This window comes from Elephas maximus, chromosome 17 (assembly GCF_024166365.1).
Source record: "Elephas maximus indicus isolate mEleMax1 chromosome 17, mEleMax1 primary haplotype, whole genome shotgun sequence".
NCBI lineage: Eukaryota > Metazoa > Chordata > Mammalia > Proboscidea > Elephantidae > Elephas > Elephas maximus.
In genome coordinates, this window is record NC_064835.1 from 45,369,954 (window position 1) to 45,391,594 (window position 21,641).

General features: G+C 42.6%; 1 pseudogene and 1 gene segment (V, D, J or C); both read left to right on the plus strand.

Annotated features, from left to right (window-relative positions):
* The first annotated feature begins 2,330 nt into the window (after positions 1–2,330).
* LOC126060242 (immunoglobulin kappa variable 3-11-like) lies at positions 2,331–4,586 on the plus strand (annotated as a pseudogene).
* Positions 4,587–17,388: 12,802 nt separating this feature from the next.
* On the plus strand, positions 17,389–18,045 carry LOC126060243 (immunoglobulin kappa variable 3-20-like). The segment is given in 2 exon segments: positions 17,389–17,475; positions 17,699–18,045. Coding segments are annotated over 2 exon segments (396 nt in total).
* The last annotated feature ends 3,596 nt before the right edge of the window (positions 18,046–21,641 follow it).

Genomic DNA, 21,641 nt, shown 5'->3' on the forward strand with positions numbered 1-21,641 from the left:
GAACCTGCAATGACAGGCACATGGGATGATGCAGAGATGCTGTGCAACCAGGGATCCAAGAAACAACCAAACCAAAATAATCTCTATCTGCGATAGGCGGACAGGCCTGTGTTGCTGGTAGCATTTATTTCATATCTCATTTTAAAATTGTAGCTCTGAATGGCAGGATTACTCTGAAGGGAAACTCCATCTATAGGCTTGCAAATATCCTCTTCCCTGGAACAGAGCAGAGCAGGAGCCTGAGGTTCTGGATGGTGTCACCATCCTGCAACTTCTCTCTCGTGTGATGTTGTTCAGGTTCCACTCTCTAGAAAAGGCTCCATTTATGAGGCTCAGGTCACCAGGGTTGAGTCCAGGGTGGGGTGGTGGGGAGGGGACATTTATGGCAAGAACCAGAGAGTTTGATGGTGAAAGTCGCAGAGCACAGGGTTGTGGTACAAAATCTATAGGTGCTCTTTTCTGACTTCCTGTTTGAATAAGGTAGTGAAGGGCACCTATGATCTTTGATTATCTTCCCCAGATGAAGATTTAACTAATGATGTGGAGCTAATGATTTGTGCTGAAAGGTTAGCAGTTCGAATCCACCCGTGGCGCCTTGGAAGAAAGGCCTAAAAATGCACTTCTGTAAGATGAAAAGCCGTTGGCTGTTGACTTGATTCTGACGCATGGTGACCCCACGTGAGTGAATTGTATTATTTTCAATGTTTCATTTCTCAGAAGTAGATTGCCAGGTTTTTTGTTTATTTTATTTGGTTTTGAGGCTACTGTTCTTTGACTAGGAGCTGAGTGCATTAACTGTTAATATAATTTTTAATTAATTAATTACTTTTTGATTGTTTCATGCATGATAGTGAATATTGCCCTTGTTATTCCATCTAGCCTACAAGTGGAAGTCTATCTTCCACCGAGTTTTAAAATTTTGGTGGCTCTATTTCTAATTTGTAGAAATGCAACTTATTCTTCTTCAGATCTGAAGTGTCCCCACTTTTGTTTCCTCTACCTTCCATACAGTGTTAAGCTTCTCATCTGTTTCTTTGAATAAACTCGTATAACGCCCAAATGTGAAGTATGAACAGAACTCCTTTTGTTCCCTGTTATTTCTGTTGCATCACACTCGTATTCATATCATGTTGTTGTTCTGCATCATGAAATTGGCTTCAACTGATAGTGACCCTCTGTGTACAACAAACAGAAACACCCCCTGGTCCTGAGCCGTCCTCACAGCCTTTGCAATATTTGAGCCCAATGTTGCAGCCACTGTGTCAATCCATTTCTTTGAGGCTCTTTCCCTTTTTCTCTGACCCTCTACCTTATGACGCATGATCTCCTGCAAGGGCTTGTCCCTCCTGATAATATATCCAAAGTAAGAGAGATGAAGTCTCACCTTCAAGGCTGAAGAGTCCCAGGCCCACCGAGGCCATCCATACCTGGAATGAAACTCTTTGAAGAGTTGGCATTCAATCACAGCTTTACAAGGAAATCCTGCTTGTTTTCCCTCTCCATTTCCACAAATGATTCTAGAGCCCTCTTATCAGGTCCTACTCACTTTGGCATGATAGATTCCACTTTCTCTTTGGTTCACACTTCCTTCGTGATCTGAGCCCTCCTGGACCCTTGCTCAATGTAGGCTCCCTGAGGACTTTCAATGAGAGTAAATTCGGGGCCAGTTTTCCATATTTCTGGCCCGTCTGTAGCCCTGGAATCCAATCTCAAGTGCTTGCAGTGTTTTCAGGTATCCTTCAGGATGTGAGTATCTTCAGAGCTCAGGCATTTTTTAGCTATAAAATTTTATCAATCATTGAGGCAAAAATTTCCCATATTCTTTCATTTCTTTGTTTTTTTTTTTTTTTTCCAGTATGTTTTATTATTTCACAAAACTGTTGATTTGAGGAAACTAGTCCAACATTTACTGGGTTTCTGGGGTTTTAGTCCAACATTTATGGAACTTGAACACATTTAAAATTGTTTTTAAGTTAAAATTAAATTATAGGTTTTTCAAGCAGTTGTGGTGGGCTGTTAACATAAAGGTTGGCAGTTCGAACACACCCAGTGGTACCCAGGAAGAAAAGTATGTCAGTTTCCTTCCATAAAGAATACAGGCAAGATAAGCCAATGGGACAGCTCTACTGTGTGACACATGCGATTGTCATGAGTTGGAATCCGCTGGACTGCATGCACTTTTTTGTTGTTGTTTTTGAGAGATACTAGAGCATCTATGACTCTGCTTTGTATTTTCTAGTCATGAAATTATACTTTATGTGATATATTTGGCTCTTGAAGTACATTGGCTAGTTTCACAACCTGTCGCCCATGTAATTTGCTTTCCATTCACTGACTGCTTTGCATAGGCCCCTGCAACACCAGGCTGGCTGCTCAGACACTATAAACAGGGCCTTTGCTATGGGAGCTGATCTGCATCAGGCAGGCAGGGGCAGCAAGATGGTGCCACACACTCTGGTCCTCATGTCCCTATTGCTTTTGGCCTCTGGTGAGAAATTGAAAGTGTTTCCATGTCTCCAGAGTAGTATCTTTCTAGAGTTGAAAGATGATTTTAACATAGAGTGGGAAATGACAGTTATTTGCAAAATGGAACCAATTATTTGCTGATATGTAATATCACTAGAAGTTGTGGTATAAATGGTATATTTTAATGCATGTGTAAAAAAGAGTGTGTACATATGTATGCATGGTAATTGCCTACTCTGATTGCAGGTGCCAGTGGGGACATTGTGCTGACCCAGTCTCCAGCCTCTCTGGCTAAGTCTCAAGGAGAAACGGTGACCATCAACTGCAAGGCCAGCCAGAGTGTGAGCAGCTACTTAGCCTGGTACCAGCAGAAACCAGGACAGGCTCCTAAGCTGCTCATCTACGATGCATCCAGCCGGGCATCTGGTGTCCCTGACCGGTTCAGTGGCAGTGGGTCTGGGACAGACTTCACTCACCATCAGCAACTTCCAGGCTGATGATGCCACAGTTTAATATTGTCAGCAGGGTAATAACCCACCCCCCACAGTGCTTCAGCCTCGAACACAAACCTCCTCCTGAGGGCTACAGGCCAGTGAGTCTTCACTGTACCAGCTGCTTCTTTTCTGCTCAGCCCTGAAATTGCACACTTCCACCGTCTGCCATAAAGACCACATCTCCTGACTGATTCCTTGCAGTATGTGCAGATTCCAGGAGAAACTTAAGGGATGTGGCTTCTTCTGGATCCTCTTTTGTGGGAAATTATAGAAAAAAGAATGCTCTAAAAATCTCTTGTAGGCTTTGTCAGGAGTTTTCATAACACAGGAACCTGGTCATTTTACAAGGATAGATCACATGACTGGTTTGGGGAAGGGTCCAGTGAGTTTTATACCCTGAATAGTTCTGTCTTCCTTGTGCCTTCTTTACTCTAGAGAATTCCCATTTTAATTCCTTATTTTCCTGGACCCTTTCCTTTCTGTGCAATTACCCCTCGCAGCTCTGGACCTAACCCAGTATTGAATCTGTGCCGTTCGTGTTTAAAATTTCCCTCACAGAAGGTGATCTTCCTGTCTTACTTTTTCCTTCCATGGATTCTCTTTTCCAGCCAAGCCTTCCTGGGCAATGTCAATGAAGGTGTTTTCCTGCTCTAAACTCCCATTTTACTGCCCTTTTCTCCTCTCTCCATTTCTTTCAGTGGCACTCATTCTTTCAAAGTCCAGTCTATAACTCATTAACCCTAACACTCTAGAAACAGGGCCCAGTTTTGCCATATATATATATATTTTTTTTTTACCTTACTTCCTCTCTAAATTAATCCCTTGGGCACCCAGGATTAATTTCATGGCTGAAGGAAATCATGGTTCTTTCTTGCTGTTAGTTGCCATCTTGTCAGACCCTGAGTCATAGCAACCCAACGAACAATAAGAGCTGACTGTTTTCATTCATGGGATTTTCACTGGCTGATTTTCAGAAGTAGATCACCAGGCCTTTCTCTCTAGTTTCTATTAGTCTGAAAGCGCTGCTGAAACCTGTTCAGCATCACAACAACATGCATAGAGGAAGTGAGGTAAAGAAGGCCTGTACGTCCCTCCTCAGGTTTATGCAGTTGCCAGCCTAAGTAGTGTTTCCAGTCAGTGTAGACGAGACTCCGACTGGCCCTGCAGCTAATGGAGACTTTCTCTCCTGGGAGACAGCAGAGATTCTGGCACCTAGCGAGCAGGATCTGCCCGCTGGGACCTAAAATGACAGGCACCTGAGGATGATCCAGAGATGCTGTGCAATCAGGAATAGAAGGAAAATCAAACCAAAATGGTCTCTAACTGGGACAAGTGGACAGGTTTCTGTGGCTTGTAACATTTATTTCACACCTCTTTTCTAATTCTAGACCTATCTGAACAGGAGGATCACTCTGGAGAGAAAACTCCATGTCTAGGTTTTGTCTCACCTGGAACACAGCAGAGCAGGAGCCTAGCACCTGGGTGGCACCCATACTGCAGCTTCTCTTTGTGTGATGTTCCCAGATTCCATCCCCCAAGAAACTATATTTCATAGCTTTTTTTTTTTTTCTCCAGTTTGGTCGTGGTAACCCTAGTTGCACACTGGTTAAAAGCTATGGTTGCTAACGAAAAGGTTAGCAGTTCACATCTACTGGCCGCACCTTGGAAACTTTATGGGGCAGTTTTACTCTGTCCTATGTGTCCCTATGTGTTGGAATCGATTCTATGGGAAAGGGTTGCATTTTGTTGTTGCTGCTGTTGAGAACATACACAAGAAGGCACACACTGATTCAAAAGTTTCTATACTTCGTAGATTTTTATGACGTTTAGGTCAGCAGGTACAAGCTCAGGTTGGGGTGTGCCAAGCGAACATTTATGCAAAGAACCACGGAGTGAAAGGGTGAAATTCTTAGATCAAAGGGTTGTGGTACAAAAACTTCTAAAGTACATGTTTCTTACTTTTTGAATAGGGCAGTGCTATTTGAATATGGCAAATATGGTTTTTTAGATTCTCTGATGACAATAGTTATATTTTAGTTTTCCTGCCATAATTCCTGAAGGTGCCTGAGTGGTGCAGGCAGTTCATGCTCAGCAAGTAACCTAAAGGATGGCAGTTGGGACCCTCCCAGCGGAGCCACAGAAGAAAGCCTTAGTGGTCTGCTTCCATGAAGGTTATAGAACAGAAATGTCTATGGAGCTCAGGGCTGCTCTGTAACACATGTGGTTGCTAGGAGTTGGAATCAAGTCAATGGTAATGGGTTTCATATTGGTTGATTACAGTTTCTGGGAATGTAAATATATTATTGAAGAGAATTTATTGAAACTGTTCCTGAGGAAATGGTACTAATGCCCAATTCACAGAGTCAACAATATTTGCAAACAGAATGGTAGCAGAGGCTTCCGATATCCAAAGTTTCATCGCTGGTGTCCAGTGGTGGTGGAGCCAGTCCATCTGTGGTGGTGGTGGGATCACATACAAACAACTTCTTTCTCTGATTTATCGTGAACTGTGCTTTTGCCAGCTGGTTTCATGTACCTTTTCTACACCATGTTCTGTAGACTTTTAGTCAAATCCGCATGTCACCCAGTAATCATTTCATTTTCTGCTTAATTTAGACTTGGTTGGTTTCTCTTGTTTGCAATCAAAATCCCTGACTGATAAGAATATATTTCAGTATTTGACAGTATTAGATCTTCATCAAAGTTTTGTCACATTGAATATTAATATTTATAGTAACCGTTTTACATTTCTGATTTTTGGAGTTTCAAAAAAAAAATCTCATCAGTATCTTGTTCAGTTCTGTTGTTGTTGCTGTTAGATGCTGTCCGTTCAGCTCCAACTCCTAGCGACTGTACAAACAACTCAATGTAACACTGCCCAGTCCTAGGCCATTCTTATCAGTCTTATTAGGCTTGTGCCCATTGTTGCAGCCACTGAGTCAATCCGTCTGGTTGAGGGTCTTCCTCTGTTTTCTTGGCCCTCTACGTTACCAAGCATAATGTCCTTCTGCAGGGACGGATCCCTCCTGATAACATATGCAAAGTATGTGAGATGAAGTTTTGCCACCCTCCCTCCTAAAGATCACTCTGGCTGTACTTCTTCCAAGACAAATTTGTTCTTTCTGGAAGTCCATGATATGTTCAATATTCTTCGCCAACACAATAATTCAAAGGCATCGATTCTTCTTTGGTCTTCCTGATTCATTGCCCAATTTCACATGCATAGGAGGCGACTGAAGACATCATGGCTTGGTTCACATGCATCTTAGTATTTAAAGTGACTTCTTTGCTTTTTAACACTTTAGAGAGGACTTTTCCAGCCAATTTTGCCAGTGCAATGCATTCTTTTTTACTCGAATGTTGCTTCCATGGTCATTGATTAGGGATCCAAGGACAATGAAATCCATATTTTGTCCATTTATCATGATGTTACTTATTGGCCCATTTGTGAAGAATTTTGTTTTCTTTATATTGAAGTGTAATCCATACTGAAGGCTGTGGTCCTTGATCTTCATCAGTAAATGCTTCAAGTCCTCTTCATTTTCAGCAAACAAGTTTGTGTCATCTGCATCATGCAGGTTGCTAAAGAGTCTTCCTCCAATCCTGATTCCTCATTCTTCTTCATATAATCCATCTTCGACTGAATAAGTATGGTGAAAGGATACAACTGTGACACACACATTTTATGACTTTAAACCATGCAGCATCTCCTTATTCTCTTTGAATGACTGCCTGTTGACCTATATACAGGTCCTCGTGCACACATTTAGGTGTTCTGGAATTCCCATTCTTCTCAATGTTATCCATAATTTGTTGCAAACCACACAGTTGAATGCCTTTGCATAGTCAATAAAACACAGGTAAATATATTTCTGTTATTATCTGCTTTTAGCCAGAATCCCTCTGACATTAGCAATGATATCCCTTGTTCCAGGTTGCTCTCTGAATCTGGCTTGCATTTCTGGCAGTTCCCTGCCAATATACTGCTGTAGCCACTTTTGAATGAATATTGTTCGATGATTTCCACATTCAGTTGGATTACCTTTCATGGGAATAGGCATAAATATAGACACAGTCTTAAAATTCTGACCTTTAGAAAGAAAAACATTTCTGTCATTCTGTGTCGTTCTATTAGTCGATGGAGTAAATGTCATTCTACATCTTTCTGTTTGCTTTTTATTTTTAAAACCCAACTTACAAAATTCTTAGAAATCATTTTTCTCAACATGAACTAATTGGGGAAATTCAACGCTTGAGGAATTAGCATCTTGTGTCTCCTATACATTTACAAAAGGCTTTTTGGAGGGTATAAAATTAGTATCTTCACCAATTCTTCTCAGCCATACTCACCCTGAGGACATCTAATATAGAATGATATTTCAACTATCTTAATTCTAGGGGAAGTGTAAGTGGTAAAATGAGAAGCTGGGGGTTGGGAAAATGGAAAAATACTAACTGCTAAATATCACCAAATATTATCCTGATGAAATATACAAAAAGCCTACTTAACCTCCACATGTATTCAACTTGTGTTGCCACTGTCTGTGTCCAATGTTCGCCTGTCATGTTGACTAAATTTAACTGACAAATGTACAGGGGCAGGAGGATTAGGATGAGCTCTCAGTCAGCTCTCCTGGCATCTGGTCTAGATGCTCTGAGGCACTTGGAACTCCTCCATGCTCCCTGTTGGCTCTGCCATGTCAAGACTGGTGGAGCTGACCGGCCACGAACAGGCAGTGTCTGAGGTGTAGCAGAGGCACTCATGGTCCAGAGTCCTCAGCTGCAACGCATTCCCCTGAGGTCTCCGACGTCTTCCTCTTAGCAGCCTCAGAGAATCTGCTGGGACTGCTCCCCACACAGACCACACATTTAGGCAGCTGGGCCACCCCAAGCAGAGAGGTTTGTGTGCAGGGCTGGACCACTGTGGGAGAAAGTTGTACACTTTGCTGGCAGTAATAAACTGCAACATCCTCAGCCTCCACCCTGCTGATTTACAGAGTGAAATCTGGTCCCGACCCACTGGGACCCGAGGGAACAGTCGTCATGCCCTATAGAATAGGAGCTGTGGAGGCTGGCCCGGCTTCTGCTGGTCCTAGTTCAAAAAGGTATAACCATCACTAAGTAGGAGACTCTGGCTTGACTTGTAGGTGATGGTGGCTGGCTCTCTAAGCATGACTGGCCAAAAGATTGGAGTGTGAGTCACCACAATATTCCCATGGGAAGTTAAAATTATGAGAGAGAAGTGAAAGGTTACTGCCAATATTAAGAAGGGTTTTCAAGATTTCTTTCAGGCTAATTAACTGTGTGTGCGTGTGTGAAATTTTAATTCATACCCCAAACCAGACAAATAGAAAAAAAAAAATAGCCTGAGAATGCCAGGCATAAAAGAACCTCTTTCTTCGCTAAAATCTTCACCAGAGAACAGGTCCCTCTTACTCCTGTGTTCTCTTCTGTTTCACAGATCTGAACACAATGTGCCCTTCTAGTGGCTGTGACATAGGCATCTAACTTGAGAACAGAATACACACAGGAACCTGTGGTGCCCCCAGAGCTCACCCTCCCCACCTCCTTCTCCTTTCCCATCCCGGCTCTGTCCTCACCAGGATCCAGAGCATTAACAGCCCCAGGGGCTGAGCAGGAAACCTCATTTGGAGAAGATAATGAATAAATCCTGATAAGTAAAGCCAGATTGGAGCTGAACTTTTATCTCAGACTTGGCCAGGGAAGGCCCTCCCTGGGGAAAAATATGCAAATCCCTTGGTGGGTGCAGCAGTGTGGAGAGAACCAAGGGGAGGATGGGCCTCTTCCGTGAGCAAATAACAAAGTGTCTTCTGTGTTTGGAGGGCTACCAGCAGAGATAAAATTGGTACTGTCTGCAGTAGTGGTCACTTTGGATTGTAAAAGGCTGTATTCATGTCAAGAACACAAAGCACATGGCCCTGATAGTGTAAGAAAATATCAGAGACCCTGAAAATGGACAGATGGGTGTCTAGGGCCATCCTGCATGGTTCTCTCTCAGCTAATCTAAAAAAGGAATCATTCCCCACACCCACCATGCTGACCCACAGAGTGTCTGCAAATAATGAGTTGGACTTGAGATCATTCGATTTTGTCTGGTATCCAATAGATAAGTGGAAACTTTGGTGAAGAGTAAGACAGTACACAATAGTGGGGAAGGCAGCAGAAATTGTACAAGATAAGGTCATGGTAGCTCTATAGATGCATCCAAACTCCCTAAGAGACCGAATTGCTGGGCTGAGGGCTGAGGGGACTGTGATCTCAGGGAATATCTAGCTCAATTGCCATCACATAATTTGTAAAGAATATGTTCTACGTTCTACTTTGGTGAGTAGTGTCTGCGGTCTTAAAAGACTGTGAGATGCCGTCAAGTATACTCCACTTCTCTCATCCCTTTGGGAGTAAGGAATAGTGAAGAAAACTAAAAACACAAGGGAAAGATTAGTCCAAAGGACTAATGGACCACATCTACCACAGCTTCCACTAGACTGAGTCCAGTACAATGCGACAGTGTCTTGCTACCACCACTGACAGCTGTGACGGAGATCACAATAGAGGTCCCCAGAAAGAGCTGGTGAAAAATGTAGGAAAAAAGTCTAACTCAGAAAGAAAGACCAGACTTGCTGACCTGACAGAGACTGGAGAAATCCAGAGAGTATGGCCCCTGACATGCTTTCAGCTCAGTAATGAGTTCACTCCTGAAGTTTACTCTTTAGCCAATGATTGAACAGATCCACAGAATAAAACAAGGCTAAAGGAGTGCACCAGCCCTGGGACAGGAATTGAAAGGCAGGAGAGAATAGGAAAGATGGTAATAGGGAACAAAGGGTTGAGAAGGGAGAGCGTTGACATGTCGTGGGGTGGTCAACTAATGTCATAGAACACTGTGTGTACTAAATGTTTGATGAAAAAGGACAATTAAAAAAAAAACAGATTTCTAGTAAAAAATACTCTTTGGTATCTGGTGATACCAGGTTAATTGTTTAAGAATGTTTGAATCTAGTGCTACAAACTCTCTTTCCCTAGGACTTAGTGAATGAAACTCCTAAAGAGCCTCAAGTCAAAAGAGCTTGATAGGGAAGAAAAAAACTGTCTCTTTTTTTTTTTTTTTTTTTTTTTATACATAGACAGCTAATAGCCCAGTTTAAGGCAAGGGGAAAAGAGGAAAGAATTTTTATGCCTCAGGTAGTGAAAATGATAATTCTCCCACCTTGATCATATTCAAAGGAATGTGGAAACTTCTGTAAATTGTTCACAGAGTAGATTATCTCCACTGTAGTTTGGTGTATATTGAATTAGAAGCTAGGGTGGCAGTTTGGTGTATATTGAATTGGCGTACATTGAAATGGAAGCTAGGGTGTGATTTGTAGGACTTGGGAAACAGCTGTGGAGTTGGAACTCTTTGAGTCTGTTACCCTAGTGTCATTGTTTATGGGGCAGAGAGTGTGATATTCTCACACATTTTGCAGACTTTGTTTTGTAGACTTTGTTACCCAAATAGCCCAAACCCACACAGATTTACACAAGAAGTCCATTTCCTACCTGGACCAAAATCGAGATTCTTTCTGACAGCAGGTGAGTGTTTCCTTTGGTAGGAATTGACATCAGGCCCCTAGCAGAGGGAGCTTTCCACCTGCAGGTGGGCTTGAATGGATTCCTTAGCTCTGAGGCATTACAAATAACAATTAGCTGCTATTTACAAACAGCAAATTGTCACCCACTAGGGGATACATTCATAGAAAAATATTCTGACTGCAGAGACCTCAGGACAGCTCTGTGAATGTGTTTATCTTCTGAGTTTGAATGTTCTCTCTAACCTCTGTGAGAAACAGGGATGTTACCATGCCAGACTCTTCTGGAGGCTCAAGACCCTATTCTCCATCTTCGTAATCTGTGTCTGTTTCCAAATGTCTGAATTACTTTTCTTTCTTTTTTCTTTGAATAAACCGAAACATCCCGTAGAGACACACAGCTGAGTCTAAGATAGGTGGGGGAAACATTTCCTGGCTCCTGCAGTTGATCCCCAGCTAAAAAAAGAAACATTTCCCGGCTCCTGCAGTTGATCCCCAGCTAAAAAAAAAAAAAAAAATTTTTAAAAGGGGACATTAATTCCATTGACTATCTTGGCATTCTCTGCCTTATAAGTTACCTCATCTGAGATACCCTCTCAGGACTCACCCCTGAGGAAAGCGGCCTCTGTCTTCAAATCATGGCCTCCTTAGAAGTCACAACTTGCCTGGAAGTTTGATGGTGAGATCTGTCTGCTTGTCTGACCTTGTAAGAAGGCCTGGTTCACCACAGAGATGGAGAGTAGAGGACCCAAAGAAAACTTTGGGTACCAAAAGGGAATTCTAGTCTTTTTAAGTTGTTGTTGAAACTTCCTTTGCCATGAGGATTCATATGGATATAACAAGTTGACAAAGAAAATGTTATTTTTGTATTAGTTTTATTTGGATATTACAGTTTACCTACAGAAAAATGGAGAATATAGCCTGAGAGTTCTCCAATTCCATGATTCTTCTTTCATATTAAGCAGTTTCAAGAATTTAAAAATCTGTTTATATGAGTTTTAAAACGGACAGTTTAAGACCCTCTGGGAAAATCAAACACTAAATCACTTAAAATGATTTCTGAAGTCAGTTGATTCTACCTTAAGCATTTTGTCTCATCACCTATTAGCAAACATTGAAAACTGAAAGCAAGAGTCAAGGGTTCAATGAACTACTTAGTAGCCATTCTTTGTCTTATAATAATAGTGCAGTCTATGCCTTACCAAGTGGAAACAGTGACTTTCAGCTTTAAGAAGGAAGCATTCTCTCAGCAGTAAACCTCAGCCCTATCTTGGACTTTTTGTCAGGAATGAAGGATAGCCCAAAGTTACTGCTCTTCGAAAGATAAACTAGTCATCTTTCAGTATGCCATGGGTTGAATTATGTCCCCCCAAAAATGTGTGTATCAACTTGATTAGGCCATGATTCCCAGTACTGTGTGGTTGTCCTCCTTTTTGTGATTGTAATTTTATGATGAGAGGATTAGGTTGGGTTTGTAACACCACCCTTACACTGGTCACCCCCCTAGTCCAAGGTAAAGGGATTTTACCTGAGATGTGGCCTGAACCACATTTTATCTCTCAAGAGATAAAAGGAAAGGGAAGCAAGTAGAGAGGTGGGGACCTCAGACCACCAAGGAAGCAGAACCAGGAGCAAGAGCGCTTCCTTTGGACCTTGGGTGCCTCAGCCTAAGAAGCTCCTACACCAGAGGAAGATTGATGACAGAGACTCTTCTTCTAGAGCCAATAGAGAGAAAAAGCCTTCTCATGGAGCAGACACCCTGAGTTTGGACTTGAAACCTACTAGACTGTGAGAGAATAAATTTCTCTTTGTTAAAGTCATCTACCTGTGGTATTTCTGTTTTGCAACAAAGATGAGTCAGAATACTTCTAGAAATTTGTATGTTGACCCCTCTAGAACAGCCATTAAAAGGCCAGGGGGAGAATGGAGGGTCAGTAATAAATCGAATATAATCAAATTGATTTGAATGAAATCGAATTGAATTAAATAGGATAGAATGAAATAATACAATAAGATAAAAATGACACCAAATCAAACCAATTTGAGCTCCCTAGAATAGTCAGGGGATAAACCAAAAATTTAGAGGCTAGAAGAACTAGATAGAAACTTATTTGGGCAGATCTCACTCCACTTTCATATTCTTTTCCTCGGAAATTAGGAACCTCCTTATTTGGTTCTCTCATAGGTGAATATCTTGGCAGCGCGGGGTGACATTTGAAACTGATTATGAGAATTAATCTTCATCGTCCATCCCAGAATGCACCAGCAGTATTTATTTAAGGCAAAGTGAAGATTCAAGTAGTCTCTGGGCGGCACAAACAGGTTGCAATCACCCACTAATCTAAAGATTGGTGACTCAAACCTCCTCAGGGGTGCCACCAATGAAAGTCCAAGAACTCAGTTTCCATAAAGATTATAGCAAAAGAAACCCTGTGGAGCTCACTTCTGCTGCGACACACATGGGGTAACCGTTATTTGGAAGTACCATGAAGATAATGGGTTGGTTTTTTTTTTTTTTTAATTATTTTTGGTTTTGAAAGGGCAAAACTTGTTGATTATATGAAAAAAAGTATAGCAAATGTTTGCTTGTCAGTAATATTTCTGAGTTGCAAGAGGGCAATATCTTTTGATTCTAGCTTGATACTAAAGTTACAAGATTCAGTAAAACTGATGTACCTTGGATTCAAACTATACAATTAATTTTGGTAGTAACAGCAGCTCTTCTGCCTTCAGAATTTGTACAGAAAAAGATAGTGGAAAACCTTGTAGGAAAGTTGCCCAAGATTAACATTTGCACGCAAACAGAGAGCGGGGAGAGGAAAAGGGAGATAGAGAGAGAGGAAGAATTTGACTCAATGGCAGTGAGTTTGGTTTTTTTGTTTTGTTTTGTTTTGTCTTATAACAGTAACACTTTAATGATTCAGGCAAATACAGAAAACATTTTGGACTGCAACCTGAAACAGAAGAAACATGTCAAGAATTTGTCCTGAGTGCCTCCCAGTGTGCTGTTGACTAAGGGCCAAAAACCAAAAACTGAACTTGTGATGGAGTGGAATAGGACTCATAGTGACCCTATAGGACAGAGTAGAATCACCCCATAAGGTTTCCAAGGAGAGTCTGGTGGATTCAAACTGCCAAATTTTTGGTTAGCAGATGAACTCTTAACCACTATGCCACCAGGGTTTCCTAAACAAAAAAGAAGTACAGAATCTACACTCAAATTTTTGGCCCTACTAAAAAGGAGCCCTGGTTTTGCAGTGGTTAAAGTGCTTGGAGGGTAACCAAAAGGTCTGTGGTTTGAACCCACCATCCACTTTGCAGGAGAAAGATGGGACATTCCTCTTCTGTTAAAGATTTACACCCTTGGAAACTCTATGGAGCACTTTAACTCTGTCCTATAGGGCCGCTATGAGTCAGAATCAACCCAAGGGCAGTGGGTTAACTAGAGCACCTGCTTCCATAAAGAAACCCTATGGGGCAGTTCTACTCTGTCCAAAGAGGTTTCTATGACTCGGAATTGACTCAACAGCAGCAGGTTATTAACCTAGAGCTCAGGAGGCCCTGGGTGGTGCAAGCAGTTCAAACACCTGGCTGCTGAGCAAAAGGCTGGAAGTTTGAGTCTCCAAGAGGCTTATCAGGCGAAAGGCAAGTTGGCCTGCTTCAGACCAGTCAGCCATTGAAAACCCTGTGTAGCACAGTTCTACTCTTACACACACGGGGTCACCAGGAGTCTCAGCTGACAACATGGTAACTGGTTAAGTAGAGCACGAATCCAGGGATCATGTCAAGATGAGCTCGGGGGTCTGAAAACGACCTGGAGACTCTTCCTGGGATGCCAGGCAACTTGTTGGCTGAGGTCTGGGGGCTGATGTCCCCTAGTTGAAGGTGATGTAAAGCTTTTGTTTCTGAGAACTGTCCTCTATAGCCGGCACAAGATGGTGTGAAATATTGTCCCTACTAAAAGATAAATGTTGTGTGCCCCATAGACAAGGTGTAAGGGGGAAAATACATTCTACCTCAGCATCTTTATTGTGTACCCTTTTTCTTAAAGGAAGGAAGCACCTGGTAGGCCGCTTTGAGTTCTGGACCTTTATTCCACTACCAGGTACACTGGTGTGGCCCACACACCTGGTACGTAGAGGTGGCCAGCGTTGAGAGGACCTCTGAATAGTAAAGGCTCTGTTGTAGGTCCACCATGCAGTGCGGCCAGTTAGGATGTAGGAGACTGAACAAGGCTATCAACCATGCTGACATAACTGACACTTAGAGGACACTCTCCAAACAACAGCAGGAAACACTTTTCTTTTAAAACACTTGCTAAGATAGACCATGTTATGCCCTATAACATCTCTCAATAAACTTCAATGAGTTCAAATCATGTGAATTATGGCCCTTCAGCTGCTACAGACACTCTTCCAGGGAGACATCCAGGGGTTCTGGAGACTGTGTCATTGCCATCTGCTGGCAGGAACCTGCAATGACAGGCACATGGGATGATGCAGAGACGCTGTGCAATCAGGGATCCAAGAAACAACCAAACCAAAATAATCTCTATCTGCGATAGGTACACAGGCCTGTGTTGCTCGTAGCATTTTTTCATGTCTCATTTCAAAATTCTAGCTCTGAATGGAAGGATTACTCTGAAGAGAAAACTCCATCTCTAGGTTTGCAAATATCCTCTCCCCTGGAACAGAGCAGAGCAGGGGCCTGAGGTTCTGGGTGGTGTCACCATCCTGCAGCTTCTCTCTCGTGTGATGTTGTTCAGGTTACACTCTCCAGAAAAGGGTCCATTTATGAGGCTCAGGTCAGCAGGGCTGAGTCCAGGGTGGGGTGGCGGTGAGGGGACATTTACGGCAAGAGCCAGGCACTTTGATGGTGAAAGTCTCAGAGCACAGGGTTGTGGGAGAAAATCTTGTAGGCTCTCTTTTCTGACTTACTCTTTGAATATGGCAGTGATGGGCACCTACGATCTTGGATTATCTTCCCCTGATGAAGATTTAACTAGTGATGTGGAGCTAATGTTTGTACTAGACTACTACTGAAAGGTTAGCAGCTCAAATTCACCTGTGGGGCCTTGGAAGAAAGGCCTAGAGATGCACTTCTGTAAGATGAAAAGCCACTTCATTCTGACTCATGGTGACCCCACATGTGTCAAAGGTATGGTTTTCAATGATTAAGCACGGAAGTAGATGGCCAGGTTTTTGTTTATTTTATTTTATTTGGTTTTGAGGCTAGGACTAGGAGCTGAGTATATTAACTGTTAAATATACTTTTTCACTAGTTAATAATTTTTTGATTGTTTCATGCATGATGGTAAATCTTGCCCTTGTTATTCCATCTAGCCTACAAGTGGAACTCGGTCTTCCACTGAGTTTTAAAATTTTGGTGACTGTAATTCTAATTTGTAGAAATTCAAGTTGGTCTTGTTCAGTTCTGAAATGTGCCCATTTTAGTTTTTCGTGCCTTGCATACAATGTTGTTTGTCATTCTTTCTTTCAATAAACTCGTAGAATGCCCAAATGTGAAGTATGAACAGAGCTCCTTTTCTTCTCTGTTATTTCTGTTGGATCACATTTGTATTCATTTCATGTTGTTGTTCTCCATCATCACATTGGGCCCGACTGATAGTGACCCTCTGTGTACAACAAATGGAAACACCCCCTGGTCCTGAGCCGTCCTCACAGCCTTTGCTATGTTTGAGCCCAATGTTGCAGCCACTGTGTCAACCCATTTCTTTGAGGCTCTTTCCCTTTTTCTCTGACCCTCTACCTTATGACGCATGATCTCCTGCAAGGGCTGGTCCCTCCTGATAATATATCCAAAGTAAGAGAAATGAAGTCTAACCTTCAAGCCTGAAGAATTCCAAGCACACTGAGGCCATCCATACCTGGAATGAAACTCTTTGAAGAGTTGGCATTCAGTCACAACTTTACAAGGAAATCCTGCTTGTTTTTTCCTCTCCATTTCCACAAATGATCCTAGAGCCCTCTTATCAGGTCCTACCCACTATGGGCACGATAGGTTCCACTTTCTCATTGGTTCACATTTCCTTTGTGATCTGAGACCTCCCGGACCCCAGCTCAGTATGGGCTTCCTGAGGACTTTCAATACGAGTAAATTCGGGGCAGGTCTTCCATTTCTCGGGCCCTTCCATAGCCCCTGAATCCAATCTCAAGTGCTTGCAGTGTCTTTTAGGTATCCTTCTGGGTACAAGTATCTTCAGAGCTCAGACATTTTCTAGCTATAAATTTTTATCAAACACTGAGACAAAAATTTCCCATATTCTTCCCTTTCCTTCTATTTTTTTTCCAGCGTTTTTTACTGTTTCACAAAACCGTTGATTTGAGGAAACTAGTCCAACATTTATGGAACCTGAACCCATTTCAAATGGTTTTTTTAGTTAAAATTGAAGCTATTCATTAGATTTCAGGTGTTTCAAGCAGCTGGATGGGCTGCTAACCTGAAGATTGCCCTTTGAACACACCCAGGGTTACCCTGGAAGAAAAGCCTGTCAGTCTGCTTCTATAAAGAATGCAGGCAAGAAAACCCTGTGGGGCAGCTCTACTGTGTAACACATCTGGTTTTCATGAGTTGGAATGTGCTGGACTGGAAGTTTTTTTTTTGTTGTTTTTTTGAGAGATATTAGAGCTTATACGATCCTACTTTGCCTTTTCTATTCATAAAATTATACTTTATGTGATATATTTGGCTCTTGAAGTACATTGGCTAGTTTCACAACCTATCGCCCATGTAATTTGCTTTCCATTCACTGACTGCTTTGCATAGGCCCCTCCAACACCAGGCTGGCTGCTCAGATACTATAAACAGGGCCTTTGCTATGGGAGCTGATCTGCATCAGGCAGGCAGGGGCAGCAAGATGGTGCCACACACTCTGGTCCTCATGTCCCTGTTGCTCTGGGCCTCTGGTGAGAAATTAAAAGTCTTTCAACCTCTCCAGAGTAGTATCTTTCTGGAGTTGATAAAGGATTTTGACATATAATGTTAATGACAGTTATTTGTAAAATGGAACCAATTATTTGTTGATACTTAATATCACTAGATGTTGTGGTATAAATGGTATATTTTAATGTATGTGTGGAAAAGTGTGTGTATGAATGTATACATGGTAATCGTCTACTCTGATTGCAGGTGCCAGTGGGGACACTGTGCTGACCCAGTCTCCAGCCTCTCTGGCTAAGTCTCAAGGAGAAACGGTCACCATCAACTGCAAGGCCAGCCAGAGTGTGAGCAGCAACTACTTAGCCTGGTACCAGCAGAAACCAGGACAGGCTCCTAAGCTGCTCATCTATAGGGCATCCAGCCGGGCATCTGGGGTCCCTGACCGGTTCAGTGGCAGTGGGTCAGGGACAGACTTCACTTTCACCATCAGCAACTTCCAGCCTGAAGACGCCGCAGTTTATTACTGTTTCGCAGGTTATTATAATGAAGCTACCACAGTGCTTCAGCCTCGAACAAAAACCTCCTCCCGAGGGTAAAGCCAGTGAGTCTTCAGTGCACCAGCTGCTTCCTTTCTGCTCAGCCCTGAAAGTGCACGCCTCCTCTCTCTGCCTCAAAGACCACATTTCCCGACTAATTCCTTGGAGTATGTGCAGGTTTCAGGAGAAACTTAAGGGATGTGGCTTCTTCTGGATCCCCTTTTGTGGGAAATTATAGAAAAAAGAATGCTCTAAAAATCTCTTGTAGGCTTTGTCAGGAGTTTTCATATCACAGGAACTTGCTTGTTTCACAAAGATAGATCACATGACTGATTTGGGGAAATATCCAGTGTGTTTTACCCCCTGAAAGATCAGTTAGTTCTCTCTTCCCTGTGCTTCCTTGCCTCTGAGATGTTCTCATTTTAATTCTTAGATTTTCTGGACTTTTTTCTTTCTTATCAGTCACCCCTCACAACTCTGGACCTAACCCAGTATTAAACTTGGGCCCTTCACACTTACAATCTCCCTTACAGGACGAAATATTCCGCTCTTACTTTTTCCTTCCATGGATCCTGTTTTCCAACAAAGCTTTCCTGGTCAATGTCAATGAAGGTGTTTTCTTGCTCTAAGCTGCCATTTGACTGCCCTTTTCTCCTCTCCATTTCCGTCAGTGACACTCATTCTTTCAAAGGTGAGACTCTAACTCATTAACCCTTTTACTCTAGAAACATGTGACAGCTTTCCCATGTTCTTTTTTCATTAGTTCTCAGTTCCTCTTTACATTAACACCTTGGGTGCCCAAGTTTAATTTAGTGACTGAAGGAAATCATGGTCCTTTCCTGTTGTTAGCTGCCACCTTGTGACTCTATGACTCAAGACAATTCAATGAACAATATTATTGTTGTGATCCACAGGGTTTTCACTGGCTGATTTCTCAGATGTAGATGACCAGGCTTTCTTTCTAGTCTGTATTAATCTGCAAGTGCTACAGAAACCTGTCCAGCATCACAACAAGATGTGTAGAGGAAGTGTGGTAAATGAGGCCTGTAGGTCCCTGCTCCGGTTTATGCTGACAACCCAAATAGTGTTCCCACTCAGTGTAGATGAGAACCTGACTGGCCATGCAGCTAGGGAGACTTTCTCTCCTCGGAGACAGCAGAGATTCTGGCACCTACTCAGCAGGATCTACCCCCGGGAACCTAAAATGTCAGACACACGAGGATAATCCAGAGATGCTGTGTAATCGGGGAGAGAAGGAAGATCAAACCAATGGTGTATAACTGGAACAAGGGGACAGGCCTGGTTGGCTTGTAGCATTTATTTCATATCTCATTTCAAAATGTAGGCCTATCTGAATAGGAGGATCACTCTGGAGAGAAAACTCCATGTCTGGGAGATGAGGCTTCTGGGGCAGATAGAGGAAGTGTGCATGTCCAGGACTGGAGAGGAAGGAAGCAGCTGGTGCAGTGAAGACTCACAGGTCTCCAGCCCTGGGAGGAAGCTTGTGTTCCAGGCTGAAGCACTGTGAGAGGGTAACCATAATGTTGCTCACAGGAATAAGCTGCCTCATCCTCAGCCTGGAAGCTGCTGATGGTGAGAGTGAAGTCTGCCCCAGACCCACTGCCACGACACCGGTCCGGGATCTCAGATGCCTAGTGGGATGCAAAGGAGATAAGCAGCTTAGGAGACTGTGCTGCTTCCTGCCGGTACCAGGCTAAAATGCTGCTAACACTCTGGCTGGGCTTGTACTGATGGGGACCTTTCCTCCTGGAGACACAGTCAAGGAGACAGGAGTCTGTGTTACCATGATGTCCGAACTGACACCTGCAATCAGAGAGGACAATAACTATACATACATGCACACACTTTTTCCTAGGCACATTAAAATACACCTTTTTAAATGTGCATTTCGGTGGAATACATGTCACACATCATTAACCCATTATTTACCGCTACGTCCTGAAATCATTTTTCAGCTCTACAAAGAAACTTCTTTAAAGGGATTGAAGAACTTTTCAACTCTCACCAGAGACCCAGAGCAACAGGAATAGGAGGACAGGAGCCTGTAACACCATCTTGCTGCCTTCACCTGCCTGTTAAAGATCAGCTCACATTGCAAAGTCCCCATTTGTAAAATATGAGCAGCCAGACTTGGCCTGGAGGGTTTATGCAAAGCCATCATTGAATATGGAAGCAAAGTACATGGGCAATTTGTTGTGAAACTAAGCAATGTAAATCAAGATCCAATAACTAGAAAAGACAAAGTAGTCAACTTAGAAGCTCTAATATCACCTAAGAAGCTCTAAAACTACAAATATGAGCTTCTCCTCAGAAGTGTTTCTACTTGAAATAAGGAAAAAAAAAATGAAATGGGTTCAATGATGGGCTAGTTTCCTGAGATCTACAATCCAGGTGAAATAATACAAAATGCTAGAAATATAAAAGAAAGAACAGATGACAATGGAGAACTTTTGGCTCACTTTTTGATAAAAATTTATGACCAGAAAATGTCTGAATTCTAAAGCCACGTTGTATCCTGAAGGACAGTTTAAGGTCACTACATACACTAAAGATTTAATTCTAGCATATGTAAGATCCAAGGAAATGGATGACAGGCCCAGAAATTACCTGTGTGGGGAGTCCTGAGGGACCTTATGTTGTGCTAGAGCCAAGGGAGGAGGACGATAATCCCAAAGTCAGTGTGAAGCAAAGAAAGTGAACCTTTCCTTCCCACAGCTCCTAGATAACGATCAAAGGGCTTTAGGGCCATTGTGGAAATGGACAGGAAAAAATAAGCAAGATTTCCTTGGGAAATTGTGTCTGAAAGTCAACTTTCCAAGGAGTTTCACTCCAGGCGTGTATGGCCTAGGTGATTTTGGAACTCTCCAACCTGGAAATTTGTTTAAGGAAGCCCAATAGATAGGTCCAACAAGTGGAAGCTGCTCTGGAAGAGGGCACACCCATCGTAAATCCTCAGGACACCTCACAAATAATTTTTCAAAGACTGATACCCCCAAGAAGTCAGAGATCCTTAACAGCCAAGAACATGAGATAACTGGGATATGAATCTGAAGGTGACGCAACTGAAAGAACAGGGAACAAAGGCATCCTCTTCACGCTTTAGATTTGGGAGCTGTGTGAGTTTATTTAGACAAATAAATGATAAACTTTATATAGCACGCAAGGCACAAAAACTAAAAGCAGGGCACTACAGATCTGAAAAAAATTGCCAGAAATTAGGTACAGAATTCATGTCTGTCAGGTTGTCATACTGTGGGGGCTTGCGTATTGCTGTGATGCTGGTAGCTATGCTGCCGATATACAAATACCAGGAGGGTCACCACAGTGGACACATTTCAGCTGAGCTTCCAGACTAAGACAAACTAGGAAGAAGGACCTGGTGGTCTGCTTCTGAAAGAATCAGCCAGGGAAAGCCTTATTAATAGCAGGAGAACAATGTCCGTTACAGTGCCAGAAGATGAGCCCCTCCGGCTGGAAGGCACTCAAAAGACGACTGGGGAAGAGCTGCCTCCTTAGAGTTGACCTTAATGACACGCATGGAGTCAACCTTTCAGGACATTGTTGTGGTGATGTGGCATGACTCAAAATGAGAAGAAACAGCTGAACATCCATTAATAATTGAAATGTGGAACGTA